Source organism: Ambystoma mexicanum, chromosome 5p (assembly GCF_040938575.1).
Source record: "Ambystoma mexicanum isolate Mex_15411 chromosome 5p, UKY_AmexF1_1, whole genome shotgun sequence".
Classification (NCBI taxonomy): domain Eukaryota; kingdom Metazoa; phylum Chordata; class Amphibia; order Caudata; family Ambystomatidae; genus Ambystoma; species Ambystoma mexicanum.
Window position 1 is genome coordinate 652,785,933 of NC_090930.1, and position 25,939 is coordinate 652,811,871.

Here is a 25,939-nt window from a genome sequence, read left to right on the forward strand (position 1 = left end):
TTTGAGGGAACATTGCAAGAAGGTTGGGGAGTTTCTTAACTTCATTTTATCGCCCTGAAAGGATGGCAGGTTAGTAGAAATGCTGATATCTGAATCGGCCACCTTCATGATATACATTGAATCAATGAATACATTGAGTTATTTGATTGGTTTCTGAATTGTTTTGTAAATTAGTGTGATGGATTTCGGATAACTATTCATAACCCTGCACTCTTCCACTGAAGTCTGAGCTTTGGTCTGTGGAATGCACTGCTACCTCCCTCAAGAGTTTCCGAAGTAGTAGTTTGAGCGCATCCCTATTGTGTGCTTGAAACATTTTTTTCCTCCCAGTGTCCTTGACATCAGGAGCTGAATCTACCAGGACTCAAATTTGACATAAGGAGTATGTGTCATCATTTTTATTCATGGCTGGCAGTACTGGTGATGTGGACGCACAGAAAAACCTAGAACAAGTTAACTATTCTTCAAAGGAACGACATTAAGACCTTCCCCCAAGTCTCCAATAGAGGACGAAAGGATGAACATTAATAAGCAGACATGAAGTGCAACCTGCCTCCTTGCATAACAGCAATTCATGTGGAGAGGGAAGAGGTCTTACATTTAACAATAAACACACAGTGTTGGAGAATAAAGAAGGAGGGAAGACAAATCAAGGTTTGAGACCTACTCAGAGTGAAGTACCCAACAGAGATCCAGCCTACAGCTGCTGATGGCATAGCTTTGCCTTGACTCCTTTGGATTGCCTTGACTTCTATTTTTTAATTGAAGGATCCAATTTCTTTTTTGATTGAGATTTTAGATTTATTGGTCCCCAACAGTGCAGCGTTTCCATCTTTGGACATGATTTTTCATTGGTGAGGACCTCAGACGAACTTTGAAGCTATATATTTACTAAGAACATATTTCCCCACTCGTATACGATTTTGTGCTGTTTATTTGAGACCAGTCAATTTAAGCCAGCTCAATAAAGCGACCCTTCTGAAGTCTTGTCGTTCAGCCCATTGAAGTACACAGAAACGTGTACAGCCTTCCCAAACATAGAGTTCCCCATGATATGACTTGCAAACATCTGCATCATGTTAAAACATGCATTGTACACCCATATTTGTTTAAGATATCCTCAAGCATGTGGGTTCTTGGCAGCAATGTTTGGCCAAACCTCTATGTTTATTGAAACGTTTGTATTGAAGAAGGAAGCAATCGCTCAGTTTGATAAATTAAGTCCTGGGAGTTCAGCCAATCAGATGTATTTGTTGACTGTAGTTTTTGAAATAACACTTAAAACACGGTTTCATTTTATAGCTGGAAGATATCAAGTGCTATTGAAAACTTGTTTTGCTTCATGCCAATTGTTTTGTAGTGTAAAGTATTGGTTTGCTTAGTGATGTTCTAGAGGCATGTACAATCCAAACACAACAATACCTTAATACAGCATGCTTTTAATGGGATCACGGCAATATACCTAGGCTATGCAAACATATTCTTATATATAAATATATATGAATACACACCCACACACACACACCAGTCTTATTACTTTCATTATACCAAATAACAACAGTAGTTTATGTACTGCAAAGTGCAAACAGAACTGCCTCGATTCTATTTAATAATGTAATGTAACGTAATGTAAAGTGGTTTTTAGCAACCCTCTATGATTTTTCTGTTAACTTTGCTGCGTGTGTCTCTGTAAGAAAATAGCGGAGGGTTGGTAGTGCGATAGTGGAGGAGACAGGTGCAAGACTTGTGGTGTTGAACAGTGCAGGTCCCAAGTTCCTCAGTCCTCTGTGCCAGTGTAAATTCTTTGGGTTTGTTGAATGCACTTGGGTATGTTAATGGAAGTGGGGAGCCCAACATCTGCAGACTAAGGTGCCTTGTGTAAGGTTACTCACTTATGTTGGGGTTTGGCAAAATAGGTTTAGAAAGAGGAGGTTAGTAAAAGCTTGATTAAAGTTTGTAGTAGCGGCTAGGCCTGTGGTGTCCGTCTGTGGGGGATTTGTGTGTGTAGCGAATGGTGGTGAAACATGTTGAGAGTCCGAAAGAAGAGCAGAGTAGACTAACGAGAAATATTGGAAATAAGGAAGAGAAAATCCTTGGTTGCCTTGAGTGGTGGGGACAGTTAGCTCTTTGTGGTGATTCTTGTTTAGTTCCATTTTGGTTGTGAGAGAACTGACCCAGTTGAGTCGTTTTACTGGAGATCTTTGCCAGGGTTTGCATGTGGTTTTCAAGAATTTTCTATAATTTAAGGAGTGTCTTCCAGGGCGTCTAGTTGGTGGAGATTGTAATGTTAGTCTTGTCCTGAAGTTAGGCGACTAGCCAGATTTTTTGCTGTTTTCTGAAGCTCGGGCGGTCTTCTACCGTACACAGCTGTTTGCGTACAGAGTTCCAAAGTTTGGTTGCTAGGAGGCAGAACGAGTGATGTCCATGGAATTTCTAGTCGTAGATTGTTACGCTTACTGGTTTGTTGTTGCTGAATAGGAGTGTTCCCGATGGTATGGTGTAAAATAATGTCCTTGTGATTGATTCCATGCCTTGCCCTGCCATGCATGGTGAGTGATGCACAACGTTTTGAAGTGGGTCCTCTTTATGAATGGGAGCCAATGCAGTCTCCATAGTGTGGGCATGATGTGGTTGATGAATCTTTTGAGTCTCAGGAGTGATCGCAATGCTGCTTTTTATGTCATTGTTACCTGTCTCAATGATATTCATTCTATTTACTTCACAAGGGTGAAGGGCTAAGTCAGACCTGCCAGGAACCAAATATTCTATCTTCTGCACACCCACCTCACACATTGTATTGGTGGCGTGGCTGCATGGGGAACTACCATCAGTGTGAAGGCATCCAATACATTAACTGGTTTTAAAATGAATTCCAAGATAACATTCTGCTTTGCCTGATAATATCACAAGGGCCCCTTATAAGGGGGAAGATACAGCTTTGATATAACTTCACCCAAAAACTTCTGGAGATTATACATGTTTATTGGTTGGTATTCCTTGTACTGATATGCTTTTTAGATACACTGTGGAGTAAATATCAGACAGAAAGAATGAAAGCTGGGATCTATCAATTTTCCTTTGAAAGTATTTTTTTCCATTTTAACAAGAAGAAAACTGATGATCAGGCAACTCAAAAATCCAACTTCTTCTGGAAAAACAATCCTAATCGAATGTCTGAAATTACTTTAGGAGCTGAATGCTGCTCGAATGTTGAGCAAGCAATAGTGATTATATATTTATTAATTAATGTATTTTGACATTTGTATAGCGCACCTTACCTGGAGGCAGCTGGGCACTAGACGGAAATCACGTGTGTTTAAGAGACATTCTAGCTTCTGCACTTTGAGGTTTTAAAGTGTATTTGGAAATTAATTGTATTTTGAGAATAAACTGAAGAAGAGGGAATACCTAAAAATGAAGTTAATATGGGTGTGCTTTAGATATTGCATGAAACCTGTGAAGTGACTAAAGGAGTGATCATAATTAAACAGAGTAAATTGAAAGATGAAAAATTAAGCGGCAGTGCGCGAGTTGTCGCGATAGTGCCAGAAGCTGCATGTGTTCATTCAGGCACATTTGAAATAATAGACGTTGGGAGTTGCAGTCGAGATTTGTGCACCTAACTAAAAAACATAGTGCGTTTAAAATCAAAGTGAGAGAGTAGGTCCAGCACCCAAGCAGAGGCCTGCTGATAATGTAACTTGGATCACACAGATGTGAGAGTTTAGGAGCTCAATCAAACACTGGCAAATGCAGAGGTCATATCGTGAGATTCTGACTATGAGATGTAGCAATTAGGCCATGAGAAGTGATCTTTATCTCAACGCTAGCTTACCACCTAATTCCTGCAGAATGCTCAGGGAATAAGTGAATGGAGGGTATCTTACCATAGGTTCATTGCCTGCAAACTTGGGATTTTTGCACACATCATTATCATCATCGTCATCACCGTCATCACCACTCCTGCCTTGAACCCATTTCATATACTGGTCTTTGCACTTATCATAGGGGTCATGTTCCATGCTTTCTGAGGTCTGCCCGCGTACAATGCGCCTGAAATCAAGAAGAAACATATATGGTCATTTGGCACTGATAGGGTGTACGAATTCCATTTCGATTCTCCCTCTAGCCTCTTATGGAACCCACAAAACAAACTCAGTAATCAAGCTTCTTCTCCGACAATGAGACGTTCACATTCGGTGTCACGTGTCTAATTTCTGTAAAACTCTTCCCCCTCTGATAGTTGTGTGGCGAGCCACCTCTGCTTTAGGATCCATTCACTTTCCCATTGCATCATATGGACCATACTCATTGTGTTCCAGCTTCATTTCAGAAATGACATATGTGCTGTGTGTTCAGATGTCAATGAGGATGACAATGGAACTGTGCACCCATCTTTCCTCACTCAACTACTCTAAATTCAGGCAGGAGGCCTGTACCTTCATGATACCGCTGGGTATCATTTCATTTCATGCCGCATTCCCTATTCCTGTGGGTTAGCGCATAACCTAGATTCTGCATGGTCAACTCACACGGGTACTACACAGCTTATCCTCCTTACCCAGCTCCGTGTATTAGAAGGCCGGCAAAGAAGATGATGAAGAGGTGGTGCGTGTACCAGAAGACCTCAAAGTAACTGCGGCGGATAAACTCTGTGGATGACGTGATCATGAGGATCAGGGCCAAGGTTATGACTACTCCAGTGACGCCAGCGATGGTCGTGAAAACAACATACGTGGGTGTCTGATGTTAAACAAAGAACACGCATGCATCAGGACATTTGAGCATTACATGTGAATTAAAAACACAGCATAGCCGTAAGTGTTTGAGCGCACACACACACACGTTGGGACGGACAGCTTAATCACAACAAGGCAGTGGACTACGCCATTTTTTCTGTGCATCCCCCCAGCTCTCCTGGACGCAAGCCACGCAGGGAAGGCCCAGCAACCTGCCTGCATGAAAGTAGACACACAAGCCTCGCTCTCGCACTGCCACAGGACAATGCCACGCTCTGCATTTCACAATGCTGGAGCTGTGCCTCTGTGAAACTGCCACCCTCTATCTGTTGGCCAGCCATGCTGTGAGAGAATGGGTGAAGCAGAAGAGAGAGCTGTGGTTGCTGATGCTACCGTCCTGATCACTAAGGCAATTGTGCACATGCATATTGCATTTGTGCTTCTACAAACTTACAGTAATATGACCCCATGTACTAGTTTGCCTTAAGTAGTGGGAGAGTGCCATAAGGCCAGGTATTGCGTTTTCCTGCAGGGGCAAGAAAGGTCAGGAATGGCGGCCGAATAGAGGTATTGTTTCAGTTTTGTGGAGGTTGGAGGCAAACGTGGGGTAGGAGCAGGGCTTTAAGTGGGCCGCGGCTAGCCAGGGAGGAGCCATGGCAGTCTCCAAAAATTGCTGCCAAACTGGGTCTCTGCTGTGGTTCCTCTGTCTAGCAGTAGAAGCGCCGACCACACAGGCAACCCTTTCTTTCAAAGAGCCGCAAGGTTAAAAGTCTACCTGTGGGGTCAGTGCTTCTGATTAGTAAAATCGAGGGGTAGTGGGGTGCCAAAAAGTATGACCACCGTTCCCTACCTCTTCTTTTGTTTCCTAATCAGAGGCACCGAGCCTGCAGGCAGCCCTTTAAGCAGGAAGCTTTGTGGAGTTCAAGGGCTGCCTGAGGGTATTAGCACCTCTTACAAAGAAGGAAACAGAGAGGCAGGGTGTACTGCTACCATTCATTTTGGTGAACCCTAGCTCCCTTTTTATTTCTGAATCACAGGTTCAGAGCCCCTAAGAAAGGCAGTCTGCAAGGGGGGATTGGAGCCTGTGATTGAGAAACTAAAGGAGAGGCTGGGTGTACCAAAAGGAATGATAGCAGTGCACCCAGCTTCTACTGCCCAGTTAAACAAAGTCTACTCCAAGCTTACCCAGTGCATTCCTAGCAAGTAAAACACAAGCTGGGAAAACTGAAGAGCATATTAAAGCAGAGGCAGCATCCAGGACGGTCAGGGGAAAATAAGTAAGATGTAAAGTGGTGGCTAGGCCACACATAAACATGGCCCCCACCCCTTATGCACCAAAATGAAGGCACATGCACACAGGAGGTACAGAATCAGAACCCCCATCTAGTTACAAACCACAGGTGCAGACCCTCACCAGGAGACCCACATAGGGGGAGTAAAGACTAGAGGTGGTACGCCCATAATGCAGACCCACCAGAAAACCCTCGTCCATTATTGAGGAACCATGCCAGCCCAGGAGCGCTCCTGTTGCTTGTTGCAGCTGAGGGAAATTGAACTGTCAAAAAAGGAAACGCGGTTTCCCATTGACAGTTATGTTCCCCAGTTGAGCGTTTGCAATGAGCCATGCAAGGCCTGGGGCATTATGCTTCTACAGGCGTGGTGGCATGCAACAACACATTTTTTACTGGACATCTATCATAGATGGCTGTAAAAAAAATCATCATACTTTGTTTCATCAACCAACGGTTGATAAAAAAATGGATGATGTGTTATTCCTTGGCTAGACTGACACTTTGGGGCAGCCAGTCTAGCCATTGCTTATTGTGGCATGACATGTTTTACTGTATAGCTATGATAAAGCAAGCATGTTAAGTGTTATTACTTGGCGGAACTGGCATTTTGGGGATGCAAGTCTATCCCTTTCAGACTGTGGCATGACATGTTTTATTGTATAGCAATGATAAACTAAGCATGATATGTATTATTGCTTGGCTAGACTGGCAGTTTGGGGCAGACAATCTACCTTTTCGTACTGTGGCATATCTGTTACTTGGCTAGACTAGCATTTCGGGGCATCCAGTCTAGCCCTTTCTTACTGTGGCATGTTTTTCTATTCTGGTAATTTATGATAAATCAAGTATGGTGAGTGTTAAGTGTTATGACCTGTCTAGACTGATTTACATTGTGCACCCAGTTAGGTCATGTTTTCTTATTGTGTCAACAACAACAAACAGGAGTATCTTCTTTTTGTGGGTATACTGCCATATATTGGCAGTGGCCCTCTGGAAATGTTTTCTTTTAGTATCATTACTGCAATGATGTGCAAAGCAAACATGAGTATGTTCTTATATAGGAATTCTGGCATGAAATGGTGCTGCAGGCATGCAAATGTATGGGCACAGCCGGTGTGAAAAATGTTTTATACTGGCATATTTTGTGGTCAAAGGCATCATGAAATTGCATTGGGAAATGCTCCTGTGCACTGTTGGTGACTTTTAGCTATTGCATTCTTGGATTGGAGTTACCCAACAGAGCCAATTGCAAACTGTTCGGCTTTTTACAGTTTTTTACAGAAAGTGGGCTGTATAAGGCAACATTTTAACCCAATATCAAAAAGAATTTCTTGGGGGGGAACCCCCCAGAGCCACACTTGGTTGGTATGTGCTTCCTCACTATGCTTGGGCGCTGTGGCATTTCTGTGGGGAATGTTTATGCCCCTCCAATAAAGAACTCACCAGCCGCCACGGGTAAAGAGCACACTATAAAACATCCAGCTCTGGTCAGACAATGTGGATTATATAAGCAGGAGGCTCATGTTTGAAGAAGGCTTGGGATTGGAGAGTGGCAGAAGAAGCACAGGGATGGAGGAGAGTGGAGGAGTGGCAGCTTTAGAGAGCAAGAAAAGAAAGAGAAGCTAAGAGGGTCAATGAGGAAGTGGTAACATCAGAGGGAAAGTGCGAACAGAAGAAGGTGGTGAGTGTTAAGTAGTTGAAAGAAGAAGTAATACTATCAGAGGGGTGCAGTGGACAGAAGGAGGTGATGGGAATTAGGGTGACAGAGAAGGATGTTATGTCAAAGGATGAGAGGAGACATGCAATGGTGATAATAAAGTAGGACAACATAATATTAAAGACAGAGAGAGAGAAGGAAGTGGGTGGTGTCAAGATGAGGAACTAACATAAGGCCATGAGGGGTAGGGAGTGGTAAAAGTCCAGGGCCAGTGGAGAGAGTAGAACCAAAGAAGAATGAGGAGATATAAACACTAGATATTGACATGAAGTAGGTAACAGAATGAGGAGGGACAGATAGTAAACAGGAGAGAGAAGAAGCATGAGTAGGAGGTGCCACCAATATTAAAGGACTTTTGGAGGAGTTCAGGGAACAACATCAGCAGGAGAGGGAATAGCTGAGACAGGGACATCCAATGGGAAAGAAAGAGATCCAATGGAGAGCAAGAGCCAAAACTTAGATAGTAAGAACATGGAGGTTTTTGTAGGCCTGTTTGTCCGTAAGCAGGACGAGATGGTGGGAGAGGGGATGTGAAGGGGTTAGGGAGTTAACTGTGATTTTAGAGGGGCAGGAAATGTGACACCATAAGAAAGTCCAGCCAGACCCCAGACATCCCTATTTATCTCTCCCTGCCAGCTACATTCATTAAAAAGACTGCTAACAATAATATTTGATTGAGTAGGCCATGGGGTACAGTAAGCCTGGAAAGGTTGGATCTAGATTAGAGCAAGAAGAATAAGGGTTAGGGTTTCCCTAGAGTCTGCAACCTCGGGGAGTAATGTGGTAACCCCTCAAACTGTTTGAACAGAGACCTTTTGCTGCAGGGGCGTAGGGGCCTAGTTATCCGCATCCCGTGGAAGAGGCATTTGGCAAGGGGAGGTTTCTGGGGTGAAAGAAATTCAAAATTATTAAGGAGAAGACCTTCCTGGCATCTATTTTATTTGGGGAGATCCAGTTTTATTTTAAGTGGCCCAACCTTGTCATAAAACTCTTAATTAAAGATAGAGGAAAACTGACACTCTGCCTTTGCATCCTTCTTTACCCATGCACAACCATCTATGTGACACCACCCATCTATACTTCTATATGCGTGGAAACAGTATTCAGAAGAAACTGCCTTGAGGTCCTGAGCTTTGTGTATGCCTTGATACATTTAGAGTAGTTGTGAATGTAGAGATTAAAAGGTATTTTACTTCGGTACACATGCAGAGTGGCCCGATTAGAACGTGATATGTGCACCTGACCTTTACATGGTAAATACATTGGAATGGATTTGGCATAAATGATAAGATCCAAATATAGCACAAAGTATGGATGGGAGACCTTGCTTATGGGAAGAGTCTGGACCAGTTGGGTTTGTTTTCTTGGGAGAACCTGAGGCTACTGGGCGTTGCCTTGACCTTACTTACAACCTAAACAACTAATATAGAACATAGCTTTGTGTACAAGGCAAACTGTGTGCGCCTTTAAAATTAAACAGGGCATCCACTAAGTGATTCATGTGAAGGATTGTTTCTTAAATGTGCCACCCCCCCCCCCCCGCTCCCCCAATAACTGTGTTGCATGCATAGGTTTGTTACGTTTTGTTAGTGTTTATTTATAATACCCTACCCTTCGGAGTACCTGCTCCAGAGCCCTTTTGGCCATCGGAATTGATCTGCTTAAGGAGTTCTGGTTAAAACCTAGCCAGTAGAGGTATTTTTAAAGTCACATTTATATGTTTTGTATTTGTATTTATTTAAAGAACAGGGATGTCAATTCTGAACAGAAATAACTTACAATAACACATTTACAGATGATGGAAGCATTCACACGAAGGGTGCTATACAATAGCATAAAGATGAGAACAAGTATATGATGGTATGAACATATTAGGACATATACCAGCGAGAAAACAAAACAAAATGTATATGAGAAAGCAGGTGATTTACAAAAGTAACGTCAACCTAAAGGGGCAAGTACTTCAAACTAAAGAGGCGTACTAATTATTGGAGGCAGTGGTGGGGTCAGGTAGGGAGGATGGGGGAGCGCGCCGAGGGAGCTCCCTCTTTAACAAGTAATTGAAGTGAAGTGGGAGGAGGCACAGGGAGGCATGGGACGATGAGGTTGAGTGCAGAGGAGGATTGGAAGGCACAAGATGGTGTATAAACTGGTATAGAATCAGACAGGTACTGAGGTGCAAGACCATTGATAGCTTTGTAGACTACAAGAAGGAACTTGAAAAGAGATCAGTTGTGCACGGAGCGCCAACCAGCATGTTATCGATAGGTAGAAGTGAGGGAGGGTCTGGGTAGGTTGTAGAGAGGGCAGGTCGCAAAGTTGAGGAGTTTGCCGAAGGGAGGAAGCCTTTAAATGTTCAGTGATCTTGGATATCCTGTTGGTATAAAGAAAGCTGTAGCATTCTTTTGCCCTAGTAGGACTGCAAGTCATCTTTTTTGTCGCCCAGCTTCTGTTCAGTGCTGTTTGTAGGCTGATCTCTCAGTTTCCGTGTGTTTAAGCATTGAAGGATTACAGCTTCAACTCCTTCGAATGGAAATCCAGCACAGTTTGCCTTGCCAGATCATCATTCCTCGTTCATTGGAGATTAACTGTATATCCAGCACAAAATACCTCTGGATGGACTTGCTCCTCCAAAGCCTGTCCTTGTGTCACACTTGGCAAGGGGCAACCTAAAGTGATTGGGTTGGGGGTCAGCCAGTAGAACATAGTATCGAAACGTATGCTTGCCCCCCTCTATCACTTACATGCCATGACTCTACACTGAGCCACGCCCCTGCCCCCATTTCTCACACCACATATGCTCTCCACTGGTGGTGGTTCCTAGAGTAAACGTTTTCATTTCCAGCGCTGGGTTCATGCCTACTAATCATGGTTTGCCAATTGAAAGGTCCACAGTTCCAGAAGGCACAGCCATTGCATTAAGCTCAATTGCTTGCATTCAGGCTCGGAATGGCTTCTAGGACAATAGGGCAATGCCCGAATTAAAAAAAAAAAATGTTAGTGTGTTCCCATTTTTTTGTTCAAAGTGGGTCAGTTTGATAAGTTACTTCATCATCGGTTAGTAGTTTTGACCAGTGTTAATGAATAAATATTCTTTAAAATGCACAATTTGCATCAAATTTAATCAAAAACCTCCCCCCTTGGGTATTACTCAAACAGTCTGTCACAAAAGGAGTGTACTGCCATTTGCAACTATGGGCCACCTTTTCATTGGTGCACGAGACAATTTTGTGCCCCAGTCCGACCCTGCTTGTATTATGGCAGGAACTGGAGCCGATACAATGCTCTTGATGCAGGAGAATGCGGCCTCCATACAGCATTGGCGAAGTATCTTCCATTTGCTATTTGGGAATTAGCTAATGACCTGTATCTTCTTTAGAGGTAAGCGGTCCAATAATACATGGCACTTTTTCTTTGCCTTCTTTAGGTTTAGGAAAATTTCTGTTTCTCTCCTTCCTCTTAGCCTCTGAGCAAGGTGCCAGACCTTGCTCAGAGGGTAGGAGGAATGAGAGAAACAGTCTTTTTTTGAAAGAGGCTTGTTTTTTCTGTCATACCAATAATGCCCTTGTGGAATAAATGACTGTGTATTTAGTTTACAAGTTAGTTGATTCCACAATCATTTCCTCTACATGTTAACAACTTACCTCTGATTTTGAACGAACAGGGTTCAGCCAAGAATTATCGCTGCCGCCAATTTCAGCGAGCTTGCCAGCCAAAGTGCTAACCGGGTCTTGCCTGCTGTCGTAATATCGCTCAACATTGAACAAGTGAGCAATGGTATGCACAGCTGAAAGAGATACAGAGGGAGTGATTACAATAAGAAAGAGACATTTAATGAATATTTATGTTTGAGTTAAGCGACTTGAGGCCTCATTACTAGTTTGACAATGTGGTCAAAAAGTTGCGGTAATTCTGTTACTGCCACGTTTTCGGCAGCAAAGGAATTGCCCTCATGTTTACTGCACCATCAAATTTCGAGTATGACATTAAACCACTTTAATGCTAAAAGTCAGCAGAATTAGAACAGTGGAATTACTGCTGACGGTAATTCTGCCAACATTCCCATTGAGTCCTATGGAGTCCAAACATGGGGATTTACACTGCCCTTCCATCACTTGTAGTCCCTTGTTAAAGACCATGGGACCATGTGGCAGTAACAGTAATCGATTTTGGCAGTAATTCGGCGGATATACCACTGAATTACTGACAAACTCATTAGGAGGCCCTTCGAACTGAGCATGGCCTCGTCCAAAACTAGCCATGCTGGTTATCTATTAAAGGGCAAAGTTTGCTATCATCAAGCATCTCTACTTACTGCTTAGTACCCTACCTAAAGATGGCGATCATGCCACCCTACTGTAACATCTGGAACTCTGCCAGCGGATGATTATCAGCATGCTTCCTGCCGCAATCCTTGTGCTCAGCCAGGAGATGCATATCCCCAACCCCCTCCGTGCTGCTCCAATGAAGCGCTGCAAGGAGATTGTTATGACACACCTGTCACTGTGAAGTTGCTCAGCAAGGCGATCCTTAGCTCCAGCTCCCCTGTTATTGTGTGGGACCACTATGAGTGTATCCGTCTGTATCAATCCTGTTGTTCAAGTTGTGCTTTTCTTATGTTCAGAGGGAAAAGAAAAGGCATGACGGGTGCACTGCTTGCCTCTCAGCGGCAGCCTACACCCGGGAGGCTAGTCAGTGTAATATGCATGTTCAGGTTGGAGAGTGGCTAAGAATGGTAATGATTTTACAGTCGGCTGCAGAGGATCACATGATCTGTGGCATTGCAATTCAGGGTTTCACTGGTTTACAGACTTCCCAGAACATGTCTCATGGTGGCCTTTCTGTATGAATGCATTGCCCATCTATCTGCATTGGTAAGTATTGAAATGCATGTTTCTGGGGTGGCAGATGTCATCATCATGTAATTTATCGCATCCATTGGTAAATGGTTTAGACCAGCCTCATGTATCAAACATGTTTTCACCCAGCCCTTTAAAAGGATGAGGTGAAGCCATGCAAGTTGTTCTGACCTGTGATCAGGGCTGAAGTCGAGGGTACACGCAGGTGGACGCAGTCCCCCCACTTTTTTCAGGATTCCCCTCATTTTTTTCAGAGGGAAATTTGATATGCTAATTTCTGGTGATGCCACATTCAATTGGCATGTCAATGAGTACCTCCACTTTTCTTTTTAGGACTTGACCCCTGGCTGCGATTGATGAAATGTGTTGATGGCCACCCAAGCAGGACAGCAGTAGTAGCGCAGGACTCCTGGGGCAATAGTTACCAAATAAAAGACTGGAAAAGCTGGAAAATAGACCCTTTATATATAGTCCAAAACCAACATGGACGAGGAAATTGATGGCAAAGGTTGCCTTTCTCTTGGAAAACCCATATTCTGGGATCGAGTAAAGGACCAGGTCCTTGTACTTAGTGAAATCTAAGCTTATTTACATCTGAATTAAAGTAAAAAGTGTGGCCCTATGACTGCACACACCCCATCCCCCGCTGGGTGACAGACGGTGCTCTCAGCTGACCATGGTGCCTTTTTTGCTTATCTTGGTGTGGATGGAACTAGGGGGCAAGGTACCAGAATAGGAATACTGACTGGACCCGGAACTATTTCTAACCTGACAGATTAGGACACACCTATTTTAGGAGCTGTTAAGAGTTCAGCATGGACATGAGTGAGATACTTTTTTTAAGAGCTATGCTTGGGCTCATGGTGCCTTTTCAGGGTTCATAATAAGTTTTTTGTTTCCATGGCTTAAGCAAACTTTGATCAGATTTGCATGCTAACTAGTATTCTAAGAAAAAAGTGAAATCAGGAACATTTATTCAGAAGATTGTAATGGTATTTATAAGTATAGTACCACTTACTGTTTTTTTTGTGTTAGACTGCGCCCTTGCGACTTGATCTTTGTAGTTTAAATCTTGTTAGTCGCGGCCCCCGATTAAAAACATAAAACCTGCTCCGTTATTATATAGTTAGTTGTCTGTACTCTCAGGGACGTGCCAAACATATTATAGCATTATTCCATTTTGTGATTTATTTTATGTTTCAGCCCTTCTCGGTTGACACGTGTTTCGGCTTCTGTGCCTTTCTCAAAACCAGGCTTCTATATGTTTTAATGTCAGTTTCTCTTAGTCTCGATCAGGGACACGAAAAAAGAACAAGACTAAAAGAAAGGACACAAAAAAGAACAAGACCAGAACGTGGATCGTAGCGCTCAGCCTTCTTTTGGACAACTGAATCCAAACGTGGCCCAATTTCTAATCCAGGGACACTTTACAAACAAATTTAATATTACAAAAAGAACAACACCCTTCCAAAAAGATTTGAAAATAAAGGATAAACTCCTCATAACCTCCTGATGATCCACTGAAATAACAGTAGGCAAACACATGCAGAGAATAGTTAAAGAGAATGTACACAATTTGAAGAGTTAGGGGGTAATTCATGGATTATTTGCGGCGAAAAAAACGGGATTTGTGCGCCATTTGTTAAACAGGGATTTGCTGGCAGAATGGTGCACAAATCCTGTTTTTTTCGGTGCAAATAATCCATGAATTACCCCCTTAATTTTGAGGAATACTTAAAGAGGATGTACACAACTGGACTTCATTTTGGACATAACCCTGAGGAATTCCTAAAGAGGATGTACACAATTTGAAGACTTTAATTTTTGAGGACTCCAGAGAATATACACAATTTGAAGACTTTATTTTTTGGATAAGAATATCTGAGCATCGCTACTGTTAATATCGGAGTGCAACGCCCTGAAGGTTTAAAAAAAAATATAGGCTTTGCAACTGATAGTAACATGAGTGTTTTGCCCTTGTACTGAACTGGGTTTAGTTTCTGCCCCCGTATATAGTTCATGGACTGCCAATACCGTGACGGGATGAGCGAGCGGCACATATATTTACCATTGCTTTAAGATTTAGGCTCCTGGGTGTTTCTGCCATTTTATCTGACTGTGTCTGCCATTTTGAATTAGATTGTGTTTCTGCAGCATCCTAGAGAGCCTTCAGGCAGTCAAGTATGTGGTAGGATGGCCAGGCAGCTGTTGTACTCTCTCATGAAAACCTTTCCCAAGAGACTGGAGCATACAAAAAATAACGGTTTGTGTCCTTGGCATATGTAGATGGGTACGTGATAGTTGCAAGGAAAATCTTTAACGTGGAGGAGCAGCAGGCTTGGGAAACGTAGATGTTGCCAGAATGTTTGGGTGCTGGGTAGGGAGCTTATTAAATCTAGTTTGTTGCTTGGAAATAACAGGCGATGCCAGGGCGCCTGCTCGGATGGGAGAGAATAGCACTGTATCTAGTTTGTAGCCATGATGGTAGATGTTGCTCTTCTTACTAACTGTGTATGATTAGGTCATCTGCGATGGGATGCACATCAAAGTATTACATCCTGTACTAACCAATTAGAATAGGGCAATTTTTGCTGAATTAAGGTTTGTATAGGCAGGAGCCAATAGGATGGTTAGAATGTAGTTACACCTAATGTCAAGAACATATATTTATTTATTTTATTCATTTATTGGACATTTGTATGGCACCTATACACAGGTGTTTCCAGGTGCCCAAGACAGGATGTGGGGGCAGGGGACATGGGAATCAAAAAAGTAGAACAACACAAACAGTTATATTGGCCTTGTGACAGTCCTACTGTGCAAGGGCATGCCAAAGTGGTAAATTCAAGGAGCATGGGGTAGAGGGCGAAGTGCAGGAGTGGGGGACCCCCAAGGGTGGAGTTGAACAAGTGCAAGGGAAAGAGGGGAGAGGGGGGATGAGTGCGGTGGGCATGGAGGACCAATTTGGGTTAGTCTGGGGAAGGGAGCCAAAGGGCAAGTGCTGGCAAAGGATGCTGGGGGGACAGGTAGGAGGTGGTTGGGCCCCTGTATGACTCTGAAGGGACCAGGCCCCAGTTGCAGTAGCAGATGGACAGTTAGCAAGGGAGAGGGAAGGAAGAGGCGAAAAGAAAAGTCTTGAGAGGACCTGGCTCATGTCTGAGGGGGGAGGGAGGCAATTCCAGAGGGAGGAGCCAGCTGAGGAAAGGGATCTACATCCAACTCTTTGCTTGGAGAAACGTTTCACCTGCAGAGAGTTGGGGCCAGAAGACCAAAGTGACTCTGGCTGGGAGGTATTTAGGGAAGGATAGCTGGATATAAAGAGGTCACATGTCCCAGACAGCCTTGTGGATGATTCAAAGGGTCTTGAATATGATCCTTTTGATCACTGGGAGCCAGTGGAGAGATTTTAGGGCTGGACAGATGCAGTCCTTGGGCTTAAGAACAAGGATGAGTCTTGCAGTCCTATTCTGGATTAGTTGAAGCGGGCGAAGAGAGGAAAGAGGCAGGTTGAGGAAGAGACTGTTGCAGTAGTCTAGCCTAGAGAGAACCAGGTCTCTGGAGAGGTTGAGCTTCTGGGGTAAGCTGAGGAAAGGTAGACTGGCCCTGAGGAGGTGGAGTTGAGTTGAAAATTAGACTCCTTGGCAAGGTCCATGATGTATGGAGAGAAAGAGAGAGAAGAGTCAAAGATGATCCCAAGGATCTTTGCCTCACAAGTGGGTGAGGGGAGAGGATCCAGGGAGGCTGGCCAGAAAGTGTGTGGCGTGGGGGGGAAACAGGAGCAGGCGTCCAAATGAGAAGGACTCTGTTTTACTGGCATTAATGCAGAGATAATATACAACTGTATTCTAATTTTGTGGTTTTCACCTTTAAATATTACTCTCTGATGTGGGTGGGGCGAGTTCTTAGCTTTTCGGTCTCATGAGACTGACTGACTCTCTCAGCTGTTATTTTGCATTTGCATTAAAGCTGCGTTTTCTACAATTTGGGCCTTATCATTATTGTTTGGATTTCACTAAGGGTCTACACTCCAGAATACATCAGGATTCAGGGATGAAAATTGTACTGCCTAATTGATAGCATGGGCCGAAACGGGGTTACTGCTTACAATTATACATACCCGTTTATGATGTCATAGCACCATTATTGGATCTGTTCTCATTAACTGTATATTGTGCAAAAGATTCATGAATCAAAATGGCGATACGTCGTTCGACGAGGTACGCCATGACATCATAACAACACGTCATTAAGTCTTGATGTAATGACGCATGTCGCGTAGTTATAATAGTAAATACATGATAACAAGGTGAACATTTTGGGAAATACTTGCAGAGCGCATGGGATTAATAGATACAGGTAAGCATGTTGTATCAACTGCAAGTTAGCAAAGGACCTTTCATAGCCTAGGTTTTTCTGTCATCCAGGGCCAGGACACAACCGTCACTATTGGATCCAGTTCCTGGGTGTGGACCAGTGTGGGAGGATCACCTAGGTGGGGGTCTTCGGGGAGTGGAAGTGAGACACAGTATCCCCTTCCTTATGACACCTTTTCCCCATCCTGCCCAGTCGGATACTTAGAATATCTACCCCCCTTTTCGAACACAAACACTTTCTCACACCGTGAGCAATAACGGACAAATACCAGAGCCGTTTACCTGATATGTCCCAACACTAGGGTCAGGCAGAGTCAGGCAAACGGCGACAACTACACACACCTGACTGCCCTTTCCCTTCCCCGCTGGTATAAAAGGCAGAGCACAAGAGGACACTCTGAGCAAGGCCGAATGCGCGAGGAAGCAGCTATTCCAGGATTGCAGTTCAAACGGAGGAGAAAGGTGGCGAGACCTGAAAGGATGTTAAGAAGGGAGTTGCCCTTGCCCTTTTCAACCCAGACCCGCAAAGCATCCGATAAAAGAAACATAAGTCCGGGAATCGCAGCTGGCAAACTTTGTGATAGATGTCAGCAGTACATGGAACCCTTCTGCACTGATGGCCAGGGAGGGGAGACACAGTTGCCATCATGGTACCGTCCTTGACTCCAGTGGCAAAAGAAACACCAAAGAGTTCAGCATAGCAGGTGAGTCAGAAGAACCTGATGGTGGGACGGACTGTGCTAGGCTCAAGGTTGCAGTGGCAACAGTAAGAAGATTAAGATACAGAGGTCTTTTGTGAACAAACTTGGTACCAGAGATAGAGTAGTCCGGCGCCACGTGGGCCCTCATTCAAAGGTCTCTGGCTGATACCCATCTACTGAACAAAGAAAGTATTTAACTGAAAGATAGTGAAACTACAAGAACCAAGAGGCCATAGAGAAGGCCAGCGTGAGGTGTCAAGGTGGTCATACAAGGGTCAAGGCAAACCCCTTGTACAATTGAAAGTCCTTGACACATTGTAGAAATTGTGAACTGTGGAAAGTGTGAACCCGGCTGAGGTAATTGTGAAATTGGTGTTTGCCTTCGGCTGAGGAGAACGCCATGCAAACTGTGATATTGTGAAGCACGCACTTGACATAGAATAACATAGTGACCCAGCAAGACGTTATCGCCCTTCGGAAGCCTCTGTTTAAATGTTTAAATTGGCAAGTGCTTTGAGAGGCTAAAGCTGAAAGAGAGATCGGAGCCTGGTTGAGGGGATCCTAGGGTGAAGAGTAACCACCTGACGTAAAGGTTACCAGAAGGAACTGTTTGTTTTATTGGTTTTGGCATATCAGGCCCCCTGAAGCAAGATACTTTGCATAAGAAGAGACTTGGGCACAGACGGCCCTGATAAAGAGAAAAGGAACTGTAAACTCGTGCCAGAGAAGCCCAGGAGTGTGCTGTGCTCAGGAGTCCCGCCTTGTCCTGTGCTAAAAACATGGGAAGGGAGACCCCAGCCACAACATCCTGACCTATCATTTTGTGAACACTTCTTTCTTTTCTTGTGAACATTATCCCACACTATTTGGTAGCTTAGCTGTAAGGACTGGCAATAGGTATTTTAGTATGACCCTTTTTATTTGACTGTACTCCACTTGGACAGTATTATTATTATTTCAGGGTCGTAGCTTGCTCCTATCTTAGATTTAGGCTTAGATTAGGCATTTATCTCACCCAGTTTACAGTTTAATAAACACCCTTGAACTGTGATCACTTGTGTCTGTCTTGCTTTGATACCATGACTTCCTTACAGTTGCTAAGAGAGAATGAATAGCTTGACTAGCTAAGCAGAATATAGTCAGCTCTTCATAGTAATTTTGACCATACGAGCTTATACATTGTCCGTTCTTTCCGTTTTAGGAAATATGCAAGGCGATCTTTGTAAAATTCTGTTTTAATAGTCTGTGGGTTTTAAAAACATAAAAAAAGAAAAACAGGTAAACAATATTACATTGAAAAATACTGAATTGTTAATGAAGCTATATAACTATCAAATGAATCAGTGAACAACATCCCATGCTTCTCTCTCTCTCTCTCTCTCTCTCTCTCTCTCTCTCTCTCTCTCTCTCTCTCTCTCTCTCTCTCATTTAGATGGATGAATACTCTTGTTTACTTTGAATAAATGGTTCTGACTAAAATGTCTCCTCAGAAATTACTGTTAATGCCTCTGAACCAGAGTATGTGGGGAATACGCTATATATAACAGGAATAAAAAGATCATAAGAGCAATATGTAGAATAAAATAAATGACTATTTATCTCTCTCTATTTCATAGAGTGGAGTCTAAGGTGCTAAAGAAAAAATGAAATAAGGAACATTTATTGATAAGATTGTAATGATATTTATAAGGTCTTGCGGAAGCGGGTCCTAATCAGTTTTTTTTTTTTAAATTTCTTTTATTGATTTTATACAAACAAAAACAATGAAAACCAAACAAGCAGCATGATCATAATGGTTCAATTGCACATCAAGTGATCGTAGTCACTGCTCCCATTATCCCCCCACCCACCCCCCGTGAGCCTATTTGTCCATCTCTTACAGTGTTTGGCACATGCGGCTGAGTTTCGTCTTCTCCGGAGTCATTTGGGTTTGATGTTACTTCAAACAATTCTGTTATTAGCGCTTTCCAGGCCAATAGGGTGTCCACCTCCCCCTCATCAGCCAGGCTACTCGCCTCTTGCCACGCCACCGTTTCAGCCTTCGCCCATTTCTGTAGGTCCTTCCACCATACATCCACCTTAGGTTTGTGGCATTTCTTCCACCCCATGGCGATCCTACATTTCGCAAGCACATACGCCAGATTTCTTAGTTTCTCAATATGTTTGAGTTTCCGTGGCCTAGGGAACCCGCCCAGTAAGCAGGCCCAAGCCGTGTCTATAACAAGAGTAACCCCTTTATCAGCTAGTTTCTGTGCCACATCACTCCAGTAGCATCTAATAATCGGGCACGACCAGAACATATGTGTCATGTCAGCGTTTTTTAGGTTACATTTAGGACACACTTGTATGCCAGCGTTTCGGAACTTAGATATCCTCAAGGGGGTCATGTATGCCCTATGCGTTACATACAGCTGAATTTGTTTTAATCTGGCATTTCTAGATACTTTTTTGTGGTAGCCCAGGGCACACTCCCACATCCCGTCCTCCATCGGGGCCCCCACTTCCATCTCCCAGTCCAGTCTCAGATGCGTCAAATCTTTACCCACCTTAGCCATCACCATCTCGTACAGTCTCGAGATCTCATGACCTCCTTCAGACATATCATACATTGCTTCCAAAACTGCATTTGGTTCTTCTATCAGAACTGTTTCTGGCCAGGTGCCCTTAATCATTCGCACCAATCTAATGTATGTGACGTATTGCCCTGTGTGTAGCCCCACCTCTTCGTTGAGTTCTATAAACTCCTTAATGGATCCCTCCTGCCAAACATCGCCTAGCGTCGCCAGCCCCACCGATTCCCAGTAGTTCCTAACAATCACCCTTAACTGATCATACCCCCCTGTTAAAGCAACCAACGGTACCTGCGGGAGGCACGGGTATGCAACCCCCATTAGGCGACAAGCCCTACGCCAAATTTTCCGCCCCAGCTTCAACATCGCAGGGCGCCCCCTCATGTCAGTTTCGGACAGCCAGATCATTTCTTTCAAATAAAACGGGGCACAGTCCTGCCCAAGTACCCTGTGCTCAGGGGTCACTTCATCGGAGAGCCACTTAGCCACATATTGCAACTGTCCCGCCAAATAATAAACCTCAAAATGGGGCAGTCTGATACCTCCTTTTTCATAAAAGTTCTGCAGTTTCCAGAACGCCACCCTATTTCGGATACCGTGCCACAAGAAATCCCTACACATGCTGTTCAATTTACTAAAAAACTTCTTGGGTATTATGTGTGGGATATTGCTAAAGAAATGCAAAAGCATGGGCAGAACTACCATCTTGAGCATAGCCCCCCGCCCCATCATCGCTAAGGGCAATCTTGCCCAGAACTGCATGCTGTTTCTGATTTTCTCAACGGCTACTTCCGTATTGTGTCTGTGTTCGTCCTGCGCCGTGTGATATATATCTATCCCCAAATAGCGAAAAGAGCGCGTTGCCCACGGTACCTGTAGCACCGGTAGACCTCCTGCAGGGTCCCCCTATAGCTACCTAATGGGAACATGACAGACTTTTGGGGGTTTACCGAGATGCCCGACAACTCTGCATACCTTTCCATCACTTCAAGTATGTATAAGAGGTTTTCTTCTGGGTGTTGTAAGTATAGCAACAGATCGTCCGCGTACAAGGATATCAAGTGTTGCTCCCCTCCCACCCCAATGCCAATCGTCTCATATTGTGCCCTAAGGCATATTGCCAAAGGCTCCAGGGCCAAGATGTAAAGCATCGGGGACCAGGGGCACCCTTGTCTGGTGCCTCTGCCAAGTTGCAATCTTTCGGATATCACTGCTCCAGTTCGGACCCTGGCGAGCGGCTCACTATACAACATCTTGGCCCACCTGATATAGCACGGCCCCATTCCATACCCTTCCAAAGAAGCCAATAGCCATGACCACTTGACCGAGTCAAAAGCCTTGACTGCATCTAGAGACACTATTGCCATCTCACCCTCGTTTTTGACACCCCACTCGACTACCCGATGAAGTCGCCTATGGTTGTGTGTAATGTTCCTGTTCGGGACATAACCCGTCTGATCAGGATGTATGAGTCTGCCAATCACTTTCCACAATCGGTTCGCAAGAACAGCTGTGAGAATCTTGCTGTCTTGATTGAGCATCGACAGGGGCCTGTAGGAACCACATCTGTGCTCCGGTTTATTGGGCTTGGGCAGCGGTATTATAATCGCCTCTCTAAGTGACTCAGGCAACCGTCCTATCTCAAATGCTTCATTCAACATGTACAGCATGGGGTGGAGGATTTCCTCCTTGTATACTTTATAAAATTTGCTGGGGAACCCATCTGCCCCTGGGGCCTTACAAGTGGGCAGCTGCTTTACTACTTCTTCTAATTCTTCCAACGTGATTGGCTCATCTAACTCCTCCCTCTCTTTGTCGCTTATCTTGGGCAGCCCTCTGTCTTCTAACGTTTCGTTTATCATGCGCTGGTCGCCTATCTCATCATCTCCATTCAGCACTTTGTAATATTCCACAAATTCTTTGTTACCACCCTCTTGCGTGGCCACCTCTTCTCCGTCCTCCCTAATAATGGTCCTAATCGGAGACTTAGGGGTCTCGCTTTTGTATAGCCAGGCCAAAAGGTGGCCTGTCTTGTCTCCCCCTGCGTGCTGCCTCTCGACATATTTTTTATAATTAAGATTGCAGAGTCTTTCCCAGTGCCCTGCGCATTGTTGCTGTAGTTGGAGTACCAGCTCCGTGTCTACCTCTTCGCTCTTCAACATTGTTTCCAGCTCAGTTTCCGCCCTCTGTAGGTCAGCCAAAACCCCACCCTGTAACCCTCTTGACTTAGCAATGGCCACCCCCCGCATCACCACCTTAAAAGCTTCCCATAGTGTGCCCGCAGAGTCAACACTCCCAGTATTTTCCACAAAAAGTTGGTAATCTCCTCCCTTATATCTTCTCTAAAGATTCGCTCTTTGAGCGCCTCGGCCCGGAGGCGCCATGTAGGGATTTTCGCCCTCGGGGGGCAATATTGCCAACCGAGGGTCAGGGGTGAATGAACCGAGAGGACCCTGGCCTTGTATTTGGTTTGGGTAATCTCGGCCATCACATCTGCTGTAACAAAGACATAATCGAGCCTAGTGTGCAGTTGGTGCGGGGACGAATAGTGTGAGTATTGCCTCTCAGTGGGATGTTTCATCCTCCACGCATCTGTAAAACCAAAATCTGTTAGCAGCGTCCACAACGCTCTCGCCGCTGGGCTAGGCTTATTCACCCTGTCATCTGACCTGTCCACCGCCGGATCCAACACACAATTGAAGTCCCCGCCCCAGATCACCGCGCTTCCCATACACACACTAAGATTGGCACTCAGGGCTCTGAAATATGCTGCTGTGTTTTGGTTGGGGGCATACGTGTTTACTATGCATACCTCCCTGCCCTCTACCAGCCCTCGCAATATAGCCATCCTTCCATCCGTTTCAACCACCTCCTGTGTCAATTTGAACGGGACATGCAGTGCCACCCAGATTAGCACCCCCCGGGCATATGCAGAGTATGGCGAGCCCACTACGGTCCCTTTCCACTTTCTCTTAACTAGGTCCAACTTCTCCCGCGTCAAATACGTTTCTTGTAGTAATGCAATGTCTATTTTCTGCCTTTTCAGATACATCATGATCTTGTTCCTTTTCAGGTAGCTGTTAAGGCCCCTGATGTTCCACGTTATTATCCTGAGGTCCCCCATAGGTCGTTAATAAGCACCCACCCAATCCTCCATCGATTATGTCCCTTCATGCGCCGCGCGTGCCGCAAGCTAGTTCTCCCAAATAGGCTCAACACAAAACTTATGCTCCCCATAACCACACACACACTCAACTCCCCATCCCCCAACTTTCTGCCCACCCACCCCTCCCCCAACAATACCCTTCCCAACAGTTGCCCAGCTCCATTCCTGGATCTCAGGCATCCCCACATCTAGCCCTGCCGAGCGCTAGTTTCTACTCAGGGCTCAGTAGGATATAGCCGCCCTAATGGCCGCTGAAACTAATAGTCTATTGGGGTAGGTCGTCCGCGTTCTGTTGCTCCTCCCAAAAAAAACACATTACACAATCAATTGCCAAACCGTTACCAATTACAGTTACACTCACTATATTCCAGTCTGAATCGAGCACCAGGCTCGGATCGTGTACAAAGTTCAGTTAGGCACAGCTTCTCCATACAATCAGGGTCCTTTTCCTTACTGAATTTTCATTTGGTGTGATCCTGCCGATCCCGATCTGCTTCTTGTTCCGGGCAGCCCTGCAGGTCCAGCCATGTGACAACATCTTCAGGGGTATCGAAAAAGAGCGCTTTGTTCATATGTAGCACTTTCAATCGTGCCGGGTACAGAAGCATATATCTGATTCCTGCTGCCCTCAGCGTCCTTTCGACGGCTACATAGCTGTACCTCTGCCTCTGTACCAGCATCGTGTAGTCCGGATACGCTGTGAAGTTGGTGGATGCTCTCTCTATCGTGCCGCTCTTACGAAAGTATTCGAGGATCTTCTCTCTATCTCTGTAAGTTAGGATCTTTGCAATGATCGGTCTTGGCGGGGCCCCCGGCCGGGGTTTCCTCATCAGGGCGCGGTGCGCCCTCTCCACCGTGAATCCCTGCGAGAGATTACCAGCTCCGATCCCTTGCAGGATCATGTTTTCAACATAGTTTGTGGGATCTTGGTCTTCTTCTCCCTCCGGAAGGCCAACCACGCGAATGTTGTTTCTCCTCGCTCTTCCTTCCGCCTCTTCCACACGATTTTCCAAGTTAGCGACCTGTTGTTTTAAGACATGAATCTCCTTCGCATTGCTCATGCTAACATCTGTATTAATCTTCACCCCACTTTCCAAACCGCTGGTCCTTTCTGCAAGTGCCCTAACATCTTGGCGAAGCAGGGTGAGTTCTGTACCTACGGCATTGATCTTATTCTCCAGAGCTGTGCGTAGCTCCGCCATTGCCAGGTCCCATTTGGCGCTTAGCCCCGTTATAGCTTCAAGGATCTGGTGCTTGTCCCCTTCGGGGGCATCCTCCGCGGGGGTCTCGATCGCACTCTGCACAGATGTTGAGGGGGTCCGTTGCGTTCTCGTGAAAGTCTCCATCGTGGGTTGCTTGGTCTTAGCTCTCAACCCTTTCGCCGACATGGCGCTTTCTCGCTGCTCCTATGCGCCTCTGCTTTAGTGCTGCTGTTGCACCGTCCTCGGTCCGGCAATGGTCAGGCTTTCAGGTCGCCAAACGCACATTCGAGATGGCACTTCGGATTGTCTTGCGGATGGGCTATGGCTTCCCACTCCCCATGCAACTTCCATAGGCCTCGTCACCCAAGCATCCAATGTCATCCCCTCTTACGGTCAGATCGCCGAGGCTCCATTCGCGCATGTCAGGCCGGGCGCTTTCATGGGTTCTACCACTCTGCCATATCACCCAATTGTGTTGCTTCTCCAGGCGTTTACTGCAGCCGTGTCCCGCAGGTCCAGGGAATCAGTTTTGTTTCTCCTCGGAGGCCTTTCCTTTGTTAGCTGCCATCTTGGTGTCGCAGCAGCCCCACAATCGCACCGACAAAAACATGTATATCTCACGATTCTCGGGGACTATGTGCTTCTCCAGCGAGCTTCACGTATCTTGCAGCTTCCGACACCTGATCCTCAAAGTTCTAGGCGCTCGTTGCAGTTTCAGTAGGTAAATTCGGCAAAAATAGAGTCGGATCATCAGGAGCTCCTCACGCAGCACGTCCTATTCCATGGCCAGTTAGCCACGCCCCCCGGGTCCTAATCAGTTAGTGCAGAAACATTATACAAAGAGAAATATTTAAATATGTACTAACGCCGACCATTTGGAATCCTCGATTTAATGGACTCCAGATAATATGACAGAAATTGGAGTAACATCATTTGAACAAATAGAATGTTATATGATCATGTTATGGAACAGTTTTAGAAAATATTTCCAATATTTGTGTGCATATTAAGACATTTTTATATCAATTGCCAATTTATCAACAATGATTGTATATAGGTTTGTGTTTGGTCCTGTCGAACCAGTGTAGGTTCACCATAACAATTTGTCTTTTTTAATATTGTAATACATTTGTTGCTATTCAAGACTTTGGCTAGAGCACTTTTCTGTAGATTCTGAGCATGTAGCAGGCAGTCTTCTATTGATGAGAAGCCTCCAGCCTTCTCATTCACATTGGTGGAGAGCAGCATCAGCATGTCACTGGAGTGGATGTGGCACACAATTGCATATTTCTCAGAATTGGCGGCCAGGGGGATTATGTA

The 25,939-nt window shown here is 44.9% G+C and overlaps 1 protein-coding gene across 1 annotated transcript in view; it reads right to left on the bottom strand.

Annotated features, from left to right (window-relative positions):
- The window catches only part of NOX1 (NADPH oxidase 1), a 94,387-nt gene that overhangs the window by 40,649 nt on the left and 27,799 nt on the right, over positions 1-25,939 (bottom strand). The window contains exons 5-7 of the mRNA XM_069613005.1: positions 11,393-11,535; positions 4,562-4,743; positions 3,888-4,053 (exon numbers count right to left, since the gene is read on the bottom strand). Of these exons, the coding sequence (XP_069469106.1) occupies positions 3,888-4,053; positions 4,562-4,743; positions 11,393-11,535 (491 nt within the window). The remainder of the gene's footprint in view (positions 1-3,887; positions 4,054-4,561; positions 4,744-11,392; positions 11,536-25,939) is intronic.